Consider the following 18,789-nt stretch of genomic DNA (forward strand, 5'->3'; position numbering starts at 1 on the left):
GATTATAAAGAAAACAGGACTGGATTGTGCAAGAGCTATACAGAAAACAAACCAAGATTGTGCAAGGTGTTCTGTTGGGATGGGGAAGAGGTACTGGCCCTAAAAGGAAGCAGGAAGAGACCTTTTCGGGATGTTTCTATTCCAAGTCCCCGAAGCCGTTGGAGGGGGTGGGGCGGGAGGGGCTTCTCTACCCCTTCCCTGCAAAGCAAGTGTGCCTGGGAGGATTGTGAATTCAGTCCTTAGGGTCACCGCCTACTCTCTCCTCCTTCGTCTTACCCTTCCGCCTCAGGGCGGTTGTGCAACCCGTGTCTCTTCTCCATTCTGCAAAGAGAGCGACCAATCGAGGGCAGCAGAGCAGGGCTGAGTACCTCACAGCTGAATATAATTGCCCAGTGTCAGGCGCCATCGCGGGAAAGCCTAACTGTTGGACCTTACGTGCACTGTATTGTGTGCTATTGTCTTTACTTTGAATGAGAGTGGAGGGCGAGGAGCTGGGGCGGCACAGTCGTTTCTGGTCTAGAGCTTCTTACTGCTGAGCCGCCCCGCGTAGCCTTGCTGGCCAGCGAGTGGGTTGCTCCGACTCCTTCCCGCACACGTGGAAAGTCGGGGCCCAGCCGGCGGCGTCGGCGGCTGGGGCCCCTTCCCCTCGGGCTGCCCAGGGGAGCCCCGTCACAGCCGCAGCAAACATCTAAGGTGCAATTTCTAGCCGCCGCCCGGATCCTGTGGCCGACTTCACTCTTAGTGCGCGGAAGGGGGAGGCTCGGCCACCCCTCCGCGAAGCCGTGAGTGGGCGAGTCCGGAGCGGCTGAGCAACTGCCGTGGCTTCCGGTTCCGTTGACAGCTGCACCGAAAACCAGAGACCCGGCTGCAGGAGCAGGTGAGAGCCCGCTGGCCTCCCGCCTGGGAGGTGCGGCTCAAGGGCGTGGCGCGGTGGGCGGTTGCTCCGGCAGGCTCCCAGTCCCAGGCTCTCCTTCCAAGCTTCGGGACTAAGCACCCTTCTCCAGTCCTCCCTCGGGTTTGTTTTCTCCGCAGATCTCGGCCCGGGCAGGGAGTTGGACCCTTGCATTCTCAGAGAAATTTGAGAAGCCGCCCCTACTGGGGAAGTCGCTCGAACCGACACGTCCCATCCAATCGCGACCCGGCCGAGTTGGAGGTAACCTGTCATAGGGAGATGATCTGGGAGAAGTGTTCTAGGCAGTGGGAAAAACCCGGAGGTGGAAATAAGCTGATGTTCTAGAAACAGAAAACTAGTGTGATTGGAATATGGCCATTGAGAGGGACAGTGGTAGGAGATGAGGTTGGAGAGGTGGTTTGGAGTCACAGAGAACCTTGTAGACCATAAAAACAAGGGTGGTTTTTAAGTATGTGTAAATCTATTTTTTTTTTTTTTTAATTCTGTATCTTTTTGTTGTGCTGGGCTTTTGTTGCTGCTCATGGGCTTCCTCTAGTTGGAGCAAGCAGAGGCTACTTTTCATTGTGGTGCACAGGTTTCTCATTGCAAAGACTTCTCTTGTAGAGCCTGAGCTCTAGGCATGCAGGCTTCATTAGTTGGGGCACACAGGCTCAGTTGTGGCACATGGGCTTCAGTTGCTCCACAGCATGTGGAATCTTCCCAGACCAGGGAACCCTGCATTGGCAGGTGGATTCTTATCCACTGTACGTACCCCTAGGAAAGCACACTCTATTGGGTTTTAAGCAGAGGAGTGATGTATAAGGTGAAGAATGGATAGAGGTGGGGGGTGTAAAAGGTTAAGTGTTGGGCCAGCAGAGGCTGTTCAGTTCTGTGTCAAGCAAAGGGGACTTTCTGTGATTTGCACAAACTTCTCTCCTTACCTGCTCACCCCAGAAGGTGCCCCTCTTGTGTTAGGATACTGAAGACTGAGGACAAGACCCCTGTGCACACGCCTTGGTGGGGATTTCATTATTTCACTCATGTCTCTTCCTGCCCAACCAGGACAAGTTTGAGTTCCGGTCCCCTGATTAGGAAGTGCATGTACCCACTGTGGACCAGGCCATAGGCCTGGGGAGAGAAGATGAGATTGGACTCCATCCCTGAGCAGCTCACAGTCTAGTGTGGGGAGACAGACATGTGAATGGGCAGTTACTGCGCTGAAGTGCTGAGAACTCAGATGTCTGTGGTATGGGGCACCCTTGATAGAGGTTTGGTTTGTGAAGCAGGGGAGGAGGCAGGGAGATTTCATTGAGGGCTTCATGGGGGAGCTGATGATTAAATGTCATCTTGTGTTCTTGCAGAGAACACTCTAGACATAGGAAGAGTGGCACTCTAGACGTAGGAACAGCTCATGCAGAGGAAGTGAGTGAATGTACAATTACAAAGGCCTTCTGTGTCAAACCATGGCAGTGATGAGTAAAGGGTGACAGGATCTGATGTGTTGTTTTGGGGTGATCACCCTGGTAGATAATTTCTGTCCATGTGAGACCTTGGGGAGGAGGGCTTAGGGCAATGGAAGTGAAATTCCCTGGATTAATCCTGAAGACAGACTCCCACTCATCCATCCTTGTTCTGGTGAAGATGACCAACTGTGACTAAGACAAAGTGGCTTACCCTGGACACACTGAATTGGCCTCTTGGGCTTTTCAGATGGAATACCTGCAGGCAGTTCTATTTTCCCATCTCGTTCATTAAAAATTTTTTCTTGAGGTAATCACACTTGTCAGTTCATGGTACGTTAACTGGTCCACACAAGCCATTTTTCTCCTTGGTATTTGTTTACATATTTCCCTTTTATCCCTATTCCTCCCACCATTCCCTTCACCTCCGCCCCGACTGCAGAAAGCCACTCTCTTATGTGTTTGGTATATACCCTTTTATTTGCGTGTGTCCTTGGTTGTATACCTATATTTTAAAAGTGCATAAATGGTATTCTGCCTGGACTTAATTTTGTTTCTTTTTTTCCTTCAGTACCATGTTTTGGGATCTTACTGATGTTGCTGTGGTTTCTCAGTGCTACCCCACGTTCCACAGATGCATCTCCCAGATTTTACTTCCTTGACTTACAACTTCCTCTAGGCTCCTGAGTTGTCTCAAGCTCCCTGCCACAACACCCAGCACTGGGATAAAAATTCCATCTCCTTCCTCAGCTTTTTAATTCAGTTTCAAGTTGCTGACTTGGGCTTCCCTTTAATAATCCTGGAGAAGGAAATGGCAACCCACTCCAGTATTCTGGCCTGGAGAATCCCATGGAGGGAGGAGCCTGGTAGGCTACAATCCACGGGTCGCAAAGAGTCGGACACAACTGAGCTACTTAACTAACTTTAATAATCCTGGTATTAGTTGATGTCTGACAGGGTCATACTCTTTGACATTGGTGAGGTCCTAAGCTTTCTTGAGCTGTGTTTATTTTTGGTAAATTGTGATTCTGGTTCCCAGACACTTTTGGCAAATACTCTTTTGTACTGCCATCTTTCCTAGTTGATCATCTCATAGGCTGTGAGGTTACTTTCCTGTTTCTTGTCATCATGAATCGTTGCTGTATACTCATTCCAACCACAAATATTGGCTGTGTTCCTTTCCTGGTGAGATGGTGGCCTGTTAAGCTGGTCCAGAGGACTGTGATGCAGAGTGCTTCAGAGAGGGGCTCTGGAGCCAGACTGCCCAGCTTTAGTTCGAGACCCTCTACTTTGCAGCAATGTGACCTTGAGCAGTTTACTTAATCTGAATTTCATTTTGTGTTCTGTAAAGTGGGTCTCATAATTGTGCCTGCCTCATAGTGCAGTTGTAAGAATTAAGTAAATTAGTTAATTATGCCAAGTCATTAGAGTAGTTCCTATCACATAATAAGCCCCTATGAAATATTAACTATTAATAGTAATAATTATAGTATATTATTTCCAACAGGTATCCCTGTTATATTTCGCTTGTAATGGTTCATATCCAGTTATAGGGTATTTCTTCAGGGAGCATGAAAAGGGGGGCATGTTTTCTAGACACGGTGATGAACAAATTCTAGTGTGATAGTGTCAGCCATATGGAGGGAGGACATGAATACCTCTCAAGGCCCTGCGTACCACTTCTCCATCACTCATCACCCGTTTGATAAGGAGACACTGGCTTCAGGTTCAGCTGAGGTGATGGGGCCAGAACTAACAGTGCTGGTGGGAATGGAAGAGGGTCTGGTAAAACTGGGAGAATCCCAATGGTCACTTTGGACACAGAACTCTGTGGTGTTACTCCGTACCCTTCTTTGAGAGAGAGAACAACTGGCTAGATCTGATCATTTGACAGGTGCATTTGATAGAACCCTCTCACTTTTTGGGGAGAGCTTCCCTGGTGGCCCAGACAGTAAAGAATCTGCCTGCAATGTGAGAGACCTGGGTTCAATCCCTGGGTTGGGAAGATCCCCTGGAAAAGGGAACGGCTACCCACTCCAGTATTCTGGCCTGGAGAATTCCGTGGACAGAGGGGCCTGGCAGGCTGCAGTCCATGGGGTTGCAAAGAGTTGAACACAACTGAATGACTTTCACTTTAAATCCTGTAGATGGAGGGATGAGGAGTGAAATCAACTCTGTCACTAACATTTTAAGGATTGTCTGTGTGTTCAGTGTCACAGGCTGCTCTGAAAGGGAAGGGAGCAGTGGCCCAGTGTTGAAGGGCTTTAGCAGTGGGACCTCAGTGGGAGGAAAGGTAGAACAAGAAAAGGCAACTCTCTTTCAGTGGTATAATGAGAAGGAAAGTTGTGTTACAATAAGAGATTTTCTAGTCTAGTGGGGGAGGCAGGCCCTCAAACAGATCATTACCCAGTGATCAAAACTGAAATAGAAGGATGCCAAGTGGGAGTGGAGAGAGCCAGGTGGGAGCAGGCTAGGGATAGTTGCAGAAGATGACCTCTGATGGCCCATTTTCTCCAGTAGTTGAGGAGGTGAAGGGTGATAGAGAGCATACCAAGGTGTGGAGCTGTGATGGAGTATAGATAGTATTGCCTACTGAGGGCTCTGCAAGGCCTGCTCTCCATTTTAATTAAAAAAAGAGATGAAGGGAATCCCCTGGTGGTACAGTGGTTAAGACTTCATGATTCCAGTACAGGGGTCATGGGTTTGATCCCTGGTCAGGGAACTAAGATCCCTGCATGCTGGGATCAGCCAAAAAAAAGGAAGAGAGATGGATGAAGATTCTGATGAAGAGTTGAAAACAATGAACACAGGAGTAATTTTCTTAACATGATTCAGAAGACCCCTGTTCTGTCTCCCTTCACCCTCCAGTGGGCACCCTGGCTGGGGGTTTTGGAAGCTGTGTACGTATATGTTAGGCTGGGAATTTCTAAGCATTGAAATATGATATGGAAATGGTAAGGTGGGATCTGGAAGCCCTCTTCACTGCCCCTCTGACCCAGGTGGGGGCCTGACACAGTGGCTGCTATGGAGCAGTGTGCAAGTGTGGAGAGAGAGGTGGACAAGGTCCTGCAGAAGTTCCTGACCTATGGGCAGCACTGTGAACAGAGCCTGGAGGAGCTGCTGCACTATGTGGGCCAGCTACGGGCTGAGCTGGCCAGCACAGGTGGGTATCCCCTCATGAGAGTCCCACATCTGCCTCCCTAGGGGCCTAGGAGACCCCAAGGCTGCTTGATGACAGAGTTCTGGAAGGATGGTGGTTAGGGCATTGATAACATGGGTCCTTAGGACTCTTCAACAGGGGACAATGCAAGTCTCTGAACTATTTCAGAAAACTCAACAGAAATTGTTAATTTACCTGAGATCATTTACGTTTTCAATTTACTTTTCTATTTTGAATGTTTAAGACATTTTAAGATGTTTTCAAATTTACAGAAAAGTTCTAAGAACACTACAAAGTAAGCTGCAGATATTATACAGCTAAGTATGACCTAAGGTCAAGGGCATTCTCTTACGTAAGTTCAGTGTAATTATTAAAATCAAGAAGTTAAACAAGCCACTGACTAGTTTCTGGGAGGCAGGAGTAGAAGGTCTGCCAGTTGATGGTAATGGCAGGTGAGGAAATTAATGAGGACTATCCAGTAGAAATTCATGAATATTTATCAACCTTTGAGAATTCCATTGGTGGTGTGGATGAGATGCTGAAGAACAAGATGTCTGTTTCTAGAAATGAGATGTTGTAGAAGTTGGACCCACTTGAACAGGTAAAAGTGGATTTAGTTTCTGGCTTACACGTTAAATTCAGTGTTTGGGGTTTATTTGGCAACTCATGGAGTCAGTCGTAAGGAACATCCAGTAAAGCAGGAATTGGAGAGAATCAGAGTGTACATGAACAGAGTCAAAGAAATAACAGGCAAGAAAAAGGCTAGCAAGTTGGACAGCGGTGCAGCTTCAAGATTTGTAAAAAAATACCCTCTGGGATCCAAAACCTAATAATGCATACAAAGTTCCCAATAGAGGAAAAAGTAAAAATTAACCTTTCGGTTTTGATGTACACATATTAAAAAGTACATAATTTTTATTGTTTTCCACAAAATAGATGATGATTATGTGGTATTGTAAGGTTTAAATGTATCCTTTATTGAATTCATGTATAAAACTTTGCATTTTAAATTTGTAATGCTTAATAGTTTTTTCCTCAGTAAGATTGTTACCTTTATTGGTTTTCTTATAGAACACTATGAGGTTTTTAACATTGTGGTATATATATATTTTTGAACTTTTATTTTGTATTGGGGTATAGCCGATTAACAGTGCTGCGACAGTTTCCTGTGCGCACTGAAGGGCGCAGCCATTCATGTGCACGTATCCATTCTCCCCAGGGCTCCCCTCCCGTCCAGGCTGCCACGTGGTACTGAGCAGAGTTCCATGTGCTGTACCGTAGGTCCTTGTTGGTTATGCTTTTTAAATATAGCAATGTATACATGTGTACCCCAAACAACATTGTGGTATATTTTGTATTTATAGTTCACTGTCTCTTGATCAGACTTATTTTATTAGGTCACTCTTTCAAGTGTCATTTTATAAGCAATTATGAAATTTAAGTTAAATGTTCTTTGTAAACATTTGTCTGTTTTTGATGAATAATGATTTTATGAAGTATGCTTAAGTTATAAATACATCTGTTTTCACTATATAGTTTTCACTATCTAGTATTAAGAAAGAAAGAATGAAATGTCCATTTTTTTCTGTGCAGTGATTTCATTGTGCTTTCACGATTTGCGGAAGTAATGCTTTTTGTGATATTTGAAGTATGAAAAGCAGGCATGGGAGAGAATCAGAGTGTACATGAACTTGAAGGTTATTCTTCAAGTCACGGCAGTTTGCACTTGTTTAGTCACTCAGTCGTGTTCGACCCTTTGCGACAACATGGACTGTGGCCCACCAGCCTCCTCTGTCCATGGAATTTTCCAGGCAAGGTTACTGGAGTGGGTTGCCATTTCCTTCTCCAACTTGGCCGCTGTGTCCCATTTAAAATAAAATATATTCTTGTTAAATTTAAATGGGAAATGAGGTTGTACATCGATGGCTGAATTTGACGTAATGGCTATACCCTATCAGTAAAGCTGTAAATGTGTGGGATGTGTTCTTTAGTTTTCTCTTTTGAGTAAATTTTCCCTTGAAATCAGGAAGGTAGGTTTTAGAAATCCTTAGAAATGGAGGGATTCATGAGTTTTTGGTCCTTATACATAGTGCCCATAATTCTTTTGGCCTCACTTTTTCAGATTTCTTCTTGTTTCTGAGGCTACAGCAAGTATGTACAATTATTTTGGAACAACTTTGTATGTTATATAATGCCACTACTTAAGCAGAGGAGAACTCCAAAGGAGAGTGCCTTGTGTTTATATTCTGATTTATTGTTCTGCAATATTTGTTACAGAGGATTCTAAATATTAAAACTGTTTTAATATCTAACTAAGCCCATGAATTTTAATTATATACCATTAATGCTTTCAGTCTTTTTTTTTTTAACTTATTTATTTGGCTGCACTGGGTCTTAGTTTCAGCTTGTAGGACCTTTTTAGTTGTGGCATGTGGAATCTGGTTCCCTGACCAGGGATCAAACCCACACCCCCTGCATTAGGAGCTCAGTCTTAGCCACGGGACCACTAGGGAAGCCCCAATGCTTTCAGTCTTTGAGTTCACATCATTATGTATAGGAATGCCAAGGACAGTGAAGTACTTTAATTTTTGAAAAAGAAGTGTTAAATTTTCCCATGTGATTAATTCTCCATAAGTAACCTGGAATAAATGGATTTCTTGGTTTATGGTAGCAGATATGGGAAATGGTCTTCAATGTAATGAATTTTGTAAAGTGTATCGAACTCTTTCTGTGGCACATGAAAAGGAAGACACAGAAAGACAGATGCAGATAGATGCATCTGATAGATGCAGAAAGTCTTCTGATGCAGATGTCAGACAGTTTTTGAAGTAGAACATTCATAGTTATTGCACTCCTTTTTTCACCTTCATCCCCTCTAAATTGTAGTTTTTAAAAAAGTAACTTCTTTATGAGAGAAGTAAATGTTAAGATAAAAAATTAAGTGAATATAGCTAATGAATATAGCTCATATTTCAATTTGCCATTACCCAGTAATTTTCATAAAGCATTTTATTTCCCTGTCCAGGCTCTGATCTAAGATCAAGCACTGCACGTAGTTTCTTGTGTCTAATCTTTAGTTTTTTAGTCTGGGATATTTCTACCACGTGCTTTTGTCTTTCAGGACATTGACATTTTGGGAACATTAAGGTCAGTGATTTTGCAGAATGTCTCTTGATTTGAATTTGTTTGCTCTTTCCTCATCTTTTTTTTTTTTTTTTTTTTTGCATTTTGGGCAGGATTACTTCAGAACTGATGTGTTTCTCAGTGCATCACATCAGGAGGTACAAGGTATCAGCTTGTTCCATTATGGGTGATGTTAACTTTGATCACTTGGTTAAGATGGTGTCTGCCAGGTTCCTACACCCTAATAATGTTAATATTTCTGTCTGTAGAGTTAATAAGTAATTTGTGGGGAGATACTTTGAGACTATATACATTTGCTGTGCTTCTTCAGACTCTGCCTCATTGGTTTTCTCATCCCTTGACAATTCTTGCCTGAACAAATCATTACAGAGTTAGCTTCAACATAAGTGGTTTTTCCTGCTCTATCATTTCCTATACACTTGTTAGTAGGCATTTAATATAAGAAAGAAGCTTGCCCATCTTCCTTAAGTTCATGCTCATAAATTCTTATTTTATTCAATGGGTTACAATCCATTACTGTTACTATCAAGTTGTCTAAGATTTGACAAGAGGTAACCCCTATTTCCTATGTCCTTTTTTTTTGGATTGAGCTATAACTCACATTAAAATTTACCCTTTTAAAGTATACAATCTAGTGGATTTTAGTATATTTCCAGAATCATACATTCATTACTACTAATTAGAGAACATTTTCATCTCTCTCAAAAGAATCCCCCACCCATTAATAATCACTCTGTCAGGTTGGTTTATCTCTCTTCCTCAGTTCTTGTCTGTCACAATAAAAATTTGGAACAATGAACTAAAAGGTTTAAAACAACAAACAAGTTAAGAGCTCAGTTCAGCTCAAGCAGATAGATCTTTTATAAGACACTCACAAGACATGGAAGCAGGCCGACCCCAAAGGAGTTGTCCTCCCCTTGCCTCTTGGCTTCCTGTCGCCTCCTATTGGTTATGCCCTGTGCAGAATAGGGCTTACACCCACCAATAATCAACGAAAGGGAATGCAAATGGGCATATGCTCAAGGCCGATTGACAATTGGAAGTTCTATAACAGCAGGCCCTGGTGTTTATGACTTCCCATAATTCAGTCTGTTATAATCATATATACATATATATATATATATACATTATAATAATATATATATATATACATTATTATAATATATATATAGGGCTTCCTGATAGTTCAGTTGGTAAAGAATCAGCCTGTGATGCAGGAGACCCCGGTTCGATTCCCGGGTCAGGAAAATCCACTGGAGAAGGGATAGGCTACCCACTCCAGTATTCTTGGGCTTCCCTTGTGGCTCAGCTGGTAAAGAATCTGCCTGCAATGAGGGAGACCTGGGTTCAATCCCTGGGTTGGGAAGATCCTTCAGCGTACGCTCAAGGCCGGTTGACGATTACAAGTTATATAAAAGCAGGCTCTGTTGTTTATGTCTTCCCATAACTCACTCTGATAATAATCATATATACATACATACATATATATATGTTATAATCATATATATATATATATATGTATAGACAGACTATTTATGAACCCTAAATGGGCTCCTAGCTACCTAAGGTTACTTGGAGAAGCCCCTGTGGTTAGTTTATATCCACTGTGTGCCTGGGATGCATGCGCAGGAGTTGGAAACGTCTCTGTGGTTATTTTTGTGGCACATCTGTGAGCTCTCCTGGGTGTATCTGGGATGGAGTTTAGAGATCAGCTTGCATCCCTTTCAGCCAGGCCTCCCCTGGTTGCCCATGTTTAACTTCCTACCTTATAATTCCATTTCTGCTTCTCCAGCCCCTGGCAACCACTAACCTGCTTTCTGTGGACTGTTCTGGATACTTCATATAAATGGAATCATGTAATATATGACCTTTTATATTCTTTCACTTAGTGTGTTTTCAAGGTTCATCCCTATTGTGCCATGAATCATTGCTTCATTCTTTTTTATGTGCTGGGTCATATGGTAACTCTGTGTTCAACTTTTTGAAGAGCTGGCACACTGTTTTCCAAAGTAACTGCAACTTTTTGTATTCCCACCAACGATGTATGAGAGTTCCAGTTTTCCCACATCCTCACCCATACTTGTTTTTACCTGTTTTGTTTTTGGTTATAGCCATCCTAGTAGGAGTAGGCCCAGCCGCCACCTCCTGTTTGTATTTGTCAGGACTCATTCAGGTAAATGTGACAGAAACCTAGCTCAGACTAGCTTAATTAAACAAACACAAAGTGGGGGGTTGGGCTGCTGGGTTTATAGTCTCAAGTAACTGAAAGGTCCAGCCCAGTTGGATCTGGGTGCTCACATGACGCCTTCAGTCTACACTGACTTCATTTTCAGAGCAGTGCTCTCTGGAGGTGGCCCTGGTGCTCCAGCAGTTGCAGGAGTGCACATTTTGTTTGTTTAGCAAGCTGGCAGAATGCATTTCTCTTCCAGAGCTTCTGGTCTCGGAGCTGAGACACTCCCTGGTCCTCATGGGTCATGTTATCTTCCCTGGGTCATATTTTCCTCCCTGAACCCAGAGGCTACCATCTAAAGAAGGGGCAGAGATGCTGGCTGGAAGAAGGCGCCTGGCTGCTCTTCTCTATTCCAAGCCCCACACGCTTTTGGTAGTTCATGTGGTTCACCCCGCCATGCGGGTGGAAAGCACTGTATTGTGAGACAGAAACGTCCTTGTGCTTCCCTGATGGACCCTGCCTGCCTGGTGTCCTCTGGGTTAGAGGCATTAATGTGTGGATAATACTTCATGATTCAAAGCCTTCCCACGCGGTGTCTCCCTTGAGATATTAAGGAACCTTCCAGCGTGGTGGTGAGGAGCCAGGGCTTCAGATCTGTCACTGCTGTGAGCTCTGGCAAGTTACTGCCTCAGCTTCCTCAGCTGGAGTATAGGCTACTAACAGTGCCATTGCACATAATGGTAGTGAGGATTAAATGAGCTAAAACCAAGTACTTACCACAGTAAGTGCCAGAACAGCTTCATTTCACAGCAGCCTCCAAGGCCAGTGCTATCACCTGTTTTATAGATGAGGAAATGAAGACTCCAGGCAATGAACTGGCTTGTTCCACTTGGCTAATTGCAAGTCATACAGTTAAAGAGTGGCGGGACCCAGAATAGGAGCTGAGTCTTTCACTCTGGAGTTTAGGGCTGCTTCCCAGGCCTCCCTGCTGGCATTTAGAATAGGGAGGCCGAGACAAGGTCTGCTCCTCTGTGTCCGAGTCCTGACTCATTACCATTGTTTCTCTGCAGCCGTCCAGGGAACCCCTCTCTCAGCTACCCTCTCCCTGGTTATGTCACAGTGCTGCCGGAAGATAAAAGACACCGTGCAGAAACTGGCTTCGGACCACAAGGACATTCACAGCAGTGTTTCCCGAGTGGGCAAAGCCATTGACAGGGTGAGCGTGTGGGCAGCTCCAGACCGGGGGCGGGAATACCTGTGGCCGGTGTGTGTGTAGCAGGGCTCCTCGGGAGGCCAGTGTGAGAAGTGCAGGCCTGAGTCACAGGGCAATGTCTCTCGTCCTCATCAGAACTTTGACTCTGAGATTTGCGGTGTGGTCTCTGACGCGGTGTGGGACTCGCGGGAGAAGCAGCAGCAAACCCTGCAGATGGCCATCTTGGAGCACTTGTATCAGCAGGGCATGCTCAGTGTCGCTGAGGAGCTGTGTCAGGTAACGGGCTCACTGGGGAGGTGCTGGGACCTGCCTGTTCTGCTTTCTGCTTGGTAGCGTTCTTTACATTAGGACCCCATTGTTTTTTTATATCCAGACAGGTCAGTTTATTTACATGACTCAGACATGTGTGTCAGGGGAACACCTGTTCTCAGAGACCCGTCTCCAGTGGACAGTTGGCCTGGCAGGGCATCCTCGCCTCTGGACTGCACATGGGGAGTCCAAGGTTTCCGTCAAGACTGTGCCTTTACCTTGTTTCCACTGATGCAGTCTTTCCTTAAATGAGTTCATCTCCATTTTGAAAATTGCATTTAGTTTATTAAAACGAAAAACAACAAAAATAGTTCATCCATTGCTCCCACCCCCTACCCTCCTCTTCTTTTAAGCACCAATCTGTTCTTTGTATTTATGAGCTTGGTGTTCTCAAAAACTTTTAAATTCCACATGTAAGTGAGATTATACAGTAGCTGTCTTTGTCTGGCACATTTCATTTAGCATAATGCTCCCATCCATGTTATCACAAATGACAGGATTTCCCCACTTTTTTTAATGGCTGAATGCGTGCGTGCTCAGTTGCCCAGTCGTGTCTGACTCTTTGCAGCCCCGTGGACTGTAGCCCACCAGGCTTCCCTGTGCGTGGGATTTTCCAGGCAAGAATACTGGAGTGGGTTGCCATTTCTTACTCTAGGGGATTTTCTGACCCAGGGATTGAACCCAAGTGTCTTATGTCTCCTGCATTGGCAGGCGGGTTCTTTACCACCAGTGCCATCTGAGAAGCAATATTTCATATATATATACATATATATATTTAGATAGTGAAGAATCTGCCTGCAATGCAAGAGACCTGGGTTTGATGCCTGGGAAGGGAATGGCTACCCACTCCAGTATTCTCTTCTGGAGAATTCCATGGACAGAGGAGCCATGGACACAAGGACAGTGGGATACAGTTGATTGGGTTGCAGAGTCGGACATGACTGACTGACTATGTGTGTGTATATATATATATATATACCCCCCCCATTTTATCTATTCATCCATAAATGGACACTTAGGTTGCTTCCTTATCTTGGCAATATATTTATATATTGTAAATAATGCTGCAGTGAATAAGGGGGGAGCGGTACAGATATCTTTTCAAGTTAGTGCTTTCATTTTCTTTGGGAAAATACCCAGAAGTGGGATTGCCAGATCATATGGTAGCCATATTCTCATTTTCTGAGGAACTTCCGTACTGTTATCTGTAGTGGCTGCACCAGTTTACATGCCCACCAGAGGTGCATGAGGGTCCCCTTTCTCCACACGCTTGCCAGCACTTATTTCTTGTCTTTTCGATAACAACCATTCTGACAGGAGTGAGGTGATGACTCACTGTGGTGTTGATTTGCATTGCCCTGATGATTAATGAGGTAGGGCATCTTTTCATGTGCCTGTTGGCCATTTTGATGTCTTCTTTGAAAAAATGTCTCTTCAGATATTCTCTCCATTTTTTATAAGAATTTTTTTTTTTTTTGCTATTGAGTTTTTATATATTTTGGATATTAGTTCCTTAGGTAACACGATCTGCAGATATTTTTTCCTATCCTGTTGCCTTTTCATTTTGTTGATGGTTTCCTCTACTGTTTGATGTAGTCCTGCTTGTTTGTTTTGCTTTTGTTACTCTTAAAATACATTTATTTTAGAAATCAGTGCCCCTGCCATAAATGGAAGGTAGCTACAAAATATATACAATAGAAAGTGAAATTATTAATTTCTAGCTGGATTTGGGTGTCCGCCAGAGTTCTCAGTGCCTGATAATACTTTTCTTAAAAGGGAAGACTAGTAAAATGACCAAGTTGTACTTGTCAGGTGTTAAACGACACCCTGGCAGTGAACGTAAAGGATGCTTTCCCTTAATGTAATTAGGGGGATTGAAAAAGAGTAATTTTCTCTCCATGCTACTCAGTGTGGGTCTCCAGTACCACAGCAGATGGGGTGGGGTTTGCAGTCTGTCCTCTGGGAGGCCAGCATGTGGCACTCAGCCTCCCAAAACTTGAACTGGGAAAAGAGGGAGTCCAAGGGACTGGCAAGAGACCATGGCCCCTCTCTGGCTTGTCTTTGGTGGATGAGGTTTTACTAGGTGTGGAGCAGAGAAGTTTGGAAACACAGTCCTCCAGTGGTAGATGGCTCTCTCTCCCTCTAGGAATCAACACTGAATGTGGACTTGGATTTCAAGCAGCCTTTCCTGGAGTTGAATCGTATCCTGGAAGCTCTGCATGAACAAGACCTGGGGCCAGCACTGGAGTACGTTGGCCTTTGGGTGGTCCCACAGGGGACAGGGCTTGTCTGCTCTTCACGTCACCCAGCATACTTGACACACCTCCAGCCCTGTCTCACGGGCCTCACATAAGATTTTGGAGGCCCTGCCAAGCCCCCTTCTCTTGCCTTTCTAGCTCCCACTCAGCTGGCCTCTTTCTTCCCAGGTGGGCTGTCTCCCACAGGCAGCGCCTGCTGGAGCTCAATAGCTCCCTGGAGTTCAAGCTGCACCGACTGCAGTTCATCCGTCTCCTGGCAGGTGGCCCTGAGAAGCAGCTGGAGGCCCTCAGCTACGCCCGGCACTTCCAGCCCTTTGCTCACGTGCACCAGCGGGGTACGTGCCTGGGTGCTGGGGTGGCCCCTACAACATGCATTCCCTTATGCTGCACTGCCTCACATGCTATATGGCATGCCCCCTCCCCCCGAAAAAAGATTAGCTAGTACTGGAGCAGAGGGACAAGAGCCTGAGACCCGCTCCTTGACGCGGCTGGAACGATGGGGAAGAAACTGAAACCCTTCCCTACATCATGCTTGCCACAGAAGCAGCCCTGAAACCTTACTTCCTCACTGGATTTTAGGGGAAACTGGCTTTGCCAGAGGGCATTTTAATCCTCGATTGGCCAGGTCATGGGCCTGGGAGCCATGGGGCACAGCCTGCTCCCCATACTGCCTCTCAGCCCTGCCACCCGAGGGCTGGAGGCAGAGCCTGGAGAAAGGCTGCCTCCTTGCACCCTGATTCCCCTTTGCCTTGTAGAGATCCAGGTGATGATGGGCAGTCTGGTGTACCTGCAGCTGGGTTTGGAGAAGTCACCCTACTGCCATCTCCTGGACAACAGCCATTGGGCCGAGATCTGTGAGACCTTTACCCGTGACGCTTGTTCCCTGTTGGGCCTTTCTGTGGAGTCACCCCTCAGTGTCAGGTATCGTCAGCCTTGTGGGCAGTACAAGGGGGCGGGCTGAGGGAAACCCAACTTGTCAAGGCCCTGCCCTGTCCAGAGATGGTGTTCAGTGCCTTCACAGACCTAAACTGGCTGCTCAGTCACTCTTCTAGGTAGGAATTACCTTTCATTCTAGTACCCCTTTCATTCAGGTGGTGCTCATGGTAAAAACCTGCCTGCTATGCAGGAAACATAAGGGTAGGCAGTCCCCGGGTAGGCAAGATCCCTTGGAGGAAGAAATGGCAACCCGCTCCAGTATTCTTGCCTGGAGATTCTCATGGACAAAGGAGCCTGGTGGGCTACAGTCCATGGGGTCACAAAGAGTCGGACGTGGCTGAAGTGACTCAACACACACTACAGTTGGAGAACAGATTTAGAGTTGTGGCCTGGGGTCACCACAAGGTCAGTGGCAGAGTCAGGGTTCCCATTTTGTAAGGTCTCTTGAATGAAGTCCGTGCCTCCTGCACCTCACCTCTGGGTAATCACAGGACCCTCTGACAGCCTGGCCTTCTGGCCACCTCATGTCTCAAACACCACCTCCCTCAGGGAGACTGAGCAGCTGAGTCACAGGTGCTGAGAGCTTTCACTTGGAAGGCTCCTTTACAGTCATATTCTCCTCATGGCTTCAAACCAACCGAAGAGTTACAGGTACTGTTACCCTCATTTTACAGGAAGAAACAGAGGCTCCTAAGGCCTCATAGGGAATGAAGGTCACCTGGACCTGACCCCACATGTACACTTGTGGTGTATGTACATACAGTGATGTATTTTATTTAGGCTGGCTGTGGAACCAGGCATGGGGCGCATTTGCCTGCCTGGTCGCGATAGGCTCCATCCTCGTTTCTTCCCATGGACTCTGGTTGCAGAACAGTCTTCCCCAGCACGAACACAGGCACCTTAGGATGGTTCTGTTTGCACACCTGCTCTGTGTATTGCAGGGGTTTGGCACCCCAGGCTCCAGTCAGTTGGTTCACCATCCCCACCCCAATCCTAGTGAAAACCGAATCTACTTTTTCCCATTTCTAAGTGCCCTGGTTGATGACCAGCTATAGAGGTGCACTGTGATGACAGAATGGGGTACACAGGCAGGATGAGGCCCTTCCAAACATTAGTGTCCCTGTCACACCAAGGACGTATCAGTGGATAAACAGGTATCTGTCCCCTGGATGTTCCTTTTGTCCAAATTTTGGGGTGCACTAGAATGACTTTCTAGAGTTAAGACATAGAACCACATATGTGGCTTTACGCGTAACCTGAGAGATTTTTAAGGACTGGTTTGATCAAGTGCCACTTTGAAACCCTGTGCTGAGTCATGTACTGACAGTGTGCTGGGCCTTTTGTCTGTCTGCTGGGCTCTTGGTCAGGCTGGTCTCTCCAGCCCCTGCTCTCTGTTCTGCAGCTTCGCCTCTGGCTGTGTGGCGCTGCCTGTGCTGATGAATATCAAAGCTGTGATGGAGCAGAGGCAGTGCTCTGGGGTCTGGAGTCACAAGGACGAGCTGCCGGTGAGGCCCAGCAGGGGGAGGTATGAGGGAGCACTGGGGAGGACAGCGCCACAGGAAGGGGGGCTCACCCCACTGTTGGCCTCCCCAGATTGAGATTGAACTCGGCATGAAGTGCTGGTACCACTCAGTGTTCGCGTGCCCCATCCTCCGCCAGCAGACGTCGGATTCCAACCCTCCCATCAAGCTCATCTGTGGCCATGTCATCTCCCGAGATGCACTCAACAAGCTCATTAATGGAGGAAAGTAAGTTCCTGGGGTTCTGTTCCACCTTAGGTTGATTCTTCTGCTGGCTGGCCACCTGAGACATTCTTGGTTCTTCTCCCTTTATAGGCTGAAGTGTCCCTACTGTCCCATGGAGCAGAACCCAGCAGATGGGAAACGCATCATATTCTGATTCCTGCTGGGGAGGAACTTTGTTGCAAGAGGTCTTTCACCCACAAGCCTTGGTCTGTCTTGGTGGGGATGGTTGGCTTCCGTGAACTGTGGTTCATTTCAGAGCACCTGGCTGAGGAGTGCCACCACCAGCAGGGCCGGCCCTCTGGCAGAGGCCAAGGAGGGAGATGAGACATCCTACAGCAGGCAGCTGGCTTCCTGACGAACGGCAGGGAAACTCTGGCGTCTTGCACTCCTGCTCTGCCTCCTGCTCTTTATATTTGCTGTTGACTGGTGGCAACTGACAGAATAGCAAAGGACTTGGTGGGCACAGCAGATGTCTTCCATCCCTGCCCTCAGCCAGATCTCTTCCTGCTACACCAAGGCTTGTGTCCCCTCCTCCCACTGTACAGCCTCACAGCTCTATGTGTCAGTTCCCCACTGTAGTCCGGGATAGAACTGAATGCCATTGTTTTATAACTTTGAGCAAATATATTCACAGGCCTTCTCCTTACTTTGCCTGCCTTTAGCTTCACTGGCAAAGAATTACCGAGATGTAATTACCTGTGCCCACCGTGCACAGGTGCTGGGTCTGCCGGTTGGGAGCATGGCAGCCACAGAGTGTAGTTGGAAAGAACCCAACCTGCATGTGATTGGGAGAAAACGCTAGGAGATGGCAAACCCTGGGCAAGATGCTTTTACATATACATAATTGTATTACCTCCTCGTTAGAAACGGGTGTGAAGGGATATAGAAAGATGAAATGACTTGCCCAGAAGGGCTCACAGCTTATCAAGAAGAGAGCCTGGAGTTTAAACCAGTTCCAACCCTCAAGCTCAAGGTCCTTCCAGTTTATTGCAGGGTGCCTGAAGCTTGGCTGCTGTGTGTACTGAGTCTGCGCTGGGCCTCTGAGAGCAGGAAGGCACTGTAAGTCTAAAATGTTTGAAGAGATGAGGTTACTGGGGCCATAATGGCAAAGTAGGAGAGATGGCCTGGGATTCTGCATTAGCTTCAAATACCTACTTAAAATTTACCGTGTGGGCAGGTAAATTGCGTCCATCAGCTTCCCAGTGGCATTTAAGGCTCTTGGGGGAAAAAGCAAAGAGGAATGGGGGTGTCCCCAACATAGGAACTACAGGCTCTATGAAGTGGGTTCTGGACTCAGCTGGCTTGCCCTGCAGCTCCCAGCTACTCTAGAAGTAGAGTGGAAAGCTTAGGGTGGGAGCAGGGTCCGTTCTCAGCTTGAGTCCAGCACTGACCCTGGTGGGCAAGCATTCACACCAAGCATTATACGGAGGTTACTTCTGCTCTTTCCTCCCCACCAACAACTTGGCCCCACCAGTAGTTGCTGCTTAAAAAAAAACACCCGC

The 18,789-nt window shown here is 46.3% G+C and overlaps 1 protein-coding gene and 1 pseudogene across 9 annotated transcripts; both read left to right on the forward strand.

Moving 5' to 3' along the window:
- Positions 1-296: 296 nt before the first annotated feature.
- RMND5B (required for meiotic nuclear division 5 homolog B) lies at positions 297-18,400 on the forward strand. Of its 9 annotated transcripts, none has more exons than XM_070374164.1 (11): positions 297-877; positions 1,033-1,153; positions 5,352-5,515; positions 11,897-12,042; positions 12,175-12,315; positions 14,495-14,595; positions 14,775-14,941; positions 15,362-15,527; positions 16,945-17,047; positions 17,136-17,290; positions 17,378-18,395. In XM_070374164.1, the coding sequence occupies exons 3-11, from the start codon at positions 5,377-5,379 to the stop codon at positions 17,439-17,441; spliced, it is 1,182 nt and encodes a 393-aa protein (XP_070230265.1). In that variant the 5' UTR covers positions 297-877; positions 1,033-1,153; positions 5,352-5,376; the 3' UTR covers positions 17,442-18,395. The 9 variants fall into 9 exon arrangements, with proteins under 9 accessions (XP_070230265.1, XP_070230268.1, XP_070230271.1 ...); XM_070374169.1 differs by lacking the exons at positions 297-877; positions 1,033-1,153 and adding exons at positions 8,634-8,659; positions 8,749-8,800 and having other exon boundaries at positions 5,400-5,515; positions 17,378-18,394; XM_070374166.1 differs by lacking the exons at positions 297-877; positions 1,033-1,153 and adding exons at positions 8,634-8,659; positions 8,749-8,800 and having other exon boundaries at positions 5,401-5,515; positions 11,947-12,042; positions 17,378-18,399.
- On the forward strand, positions 5,541-8,627 carry LOC138988534 (nuclear nucleic acid-binding protein C1D pseudogene; annotated as a pseudogene).
- Positions 18,401-18,789: the final 389 nt, after the last annotated feature.

The sequence above is a fragment of the Bos mutus genome, chromosome 7 (assembly GCF_027580195.1).
Source record: "Bos mutus isolate GX-2022 chromosome 7, NWIPB_WYAK_1.1, whole genome shotgun sequence".
NCBI classification, from domain to species: Eukaryota; Metazoa; Chordata; class Mammalia; order Artiodactyla; family Bovidae; genus Bos; species Bos mutus.

Coding starts and splice junctions, on each gene's coding strand:
- RMND5B (XM_070374162.1), top strand. CDS start 5,438: ATGGGCAGCACTGTGAACAGAGCCTGGAGGAGCTGCTGCACTATGTGG. Junction 10,830..11,896: donor ATTTGTCAGGACTCATTCAG/GTAAATGTGACA, acceptor GTTTCTCTGCAG/CCGTCCAGGGAACCCCTCTC. Junction 17,048..17,135: donor GTCACAAGGACGAGCTGCCG/GTGAGGCCCAGC, acceptor TGGCCTCCCCAG/ATTGAGATTGAACTCGGCAT.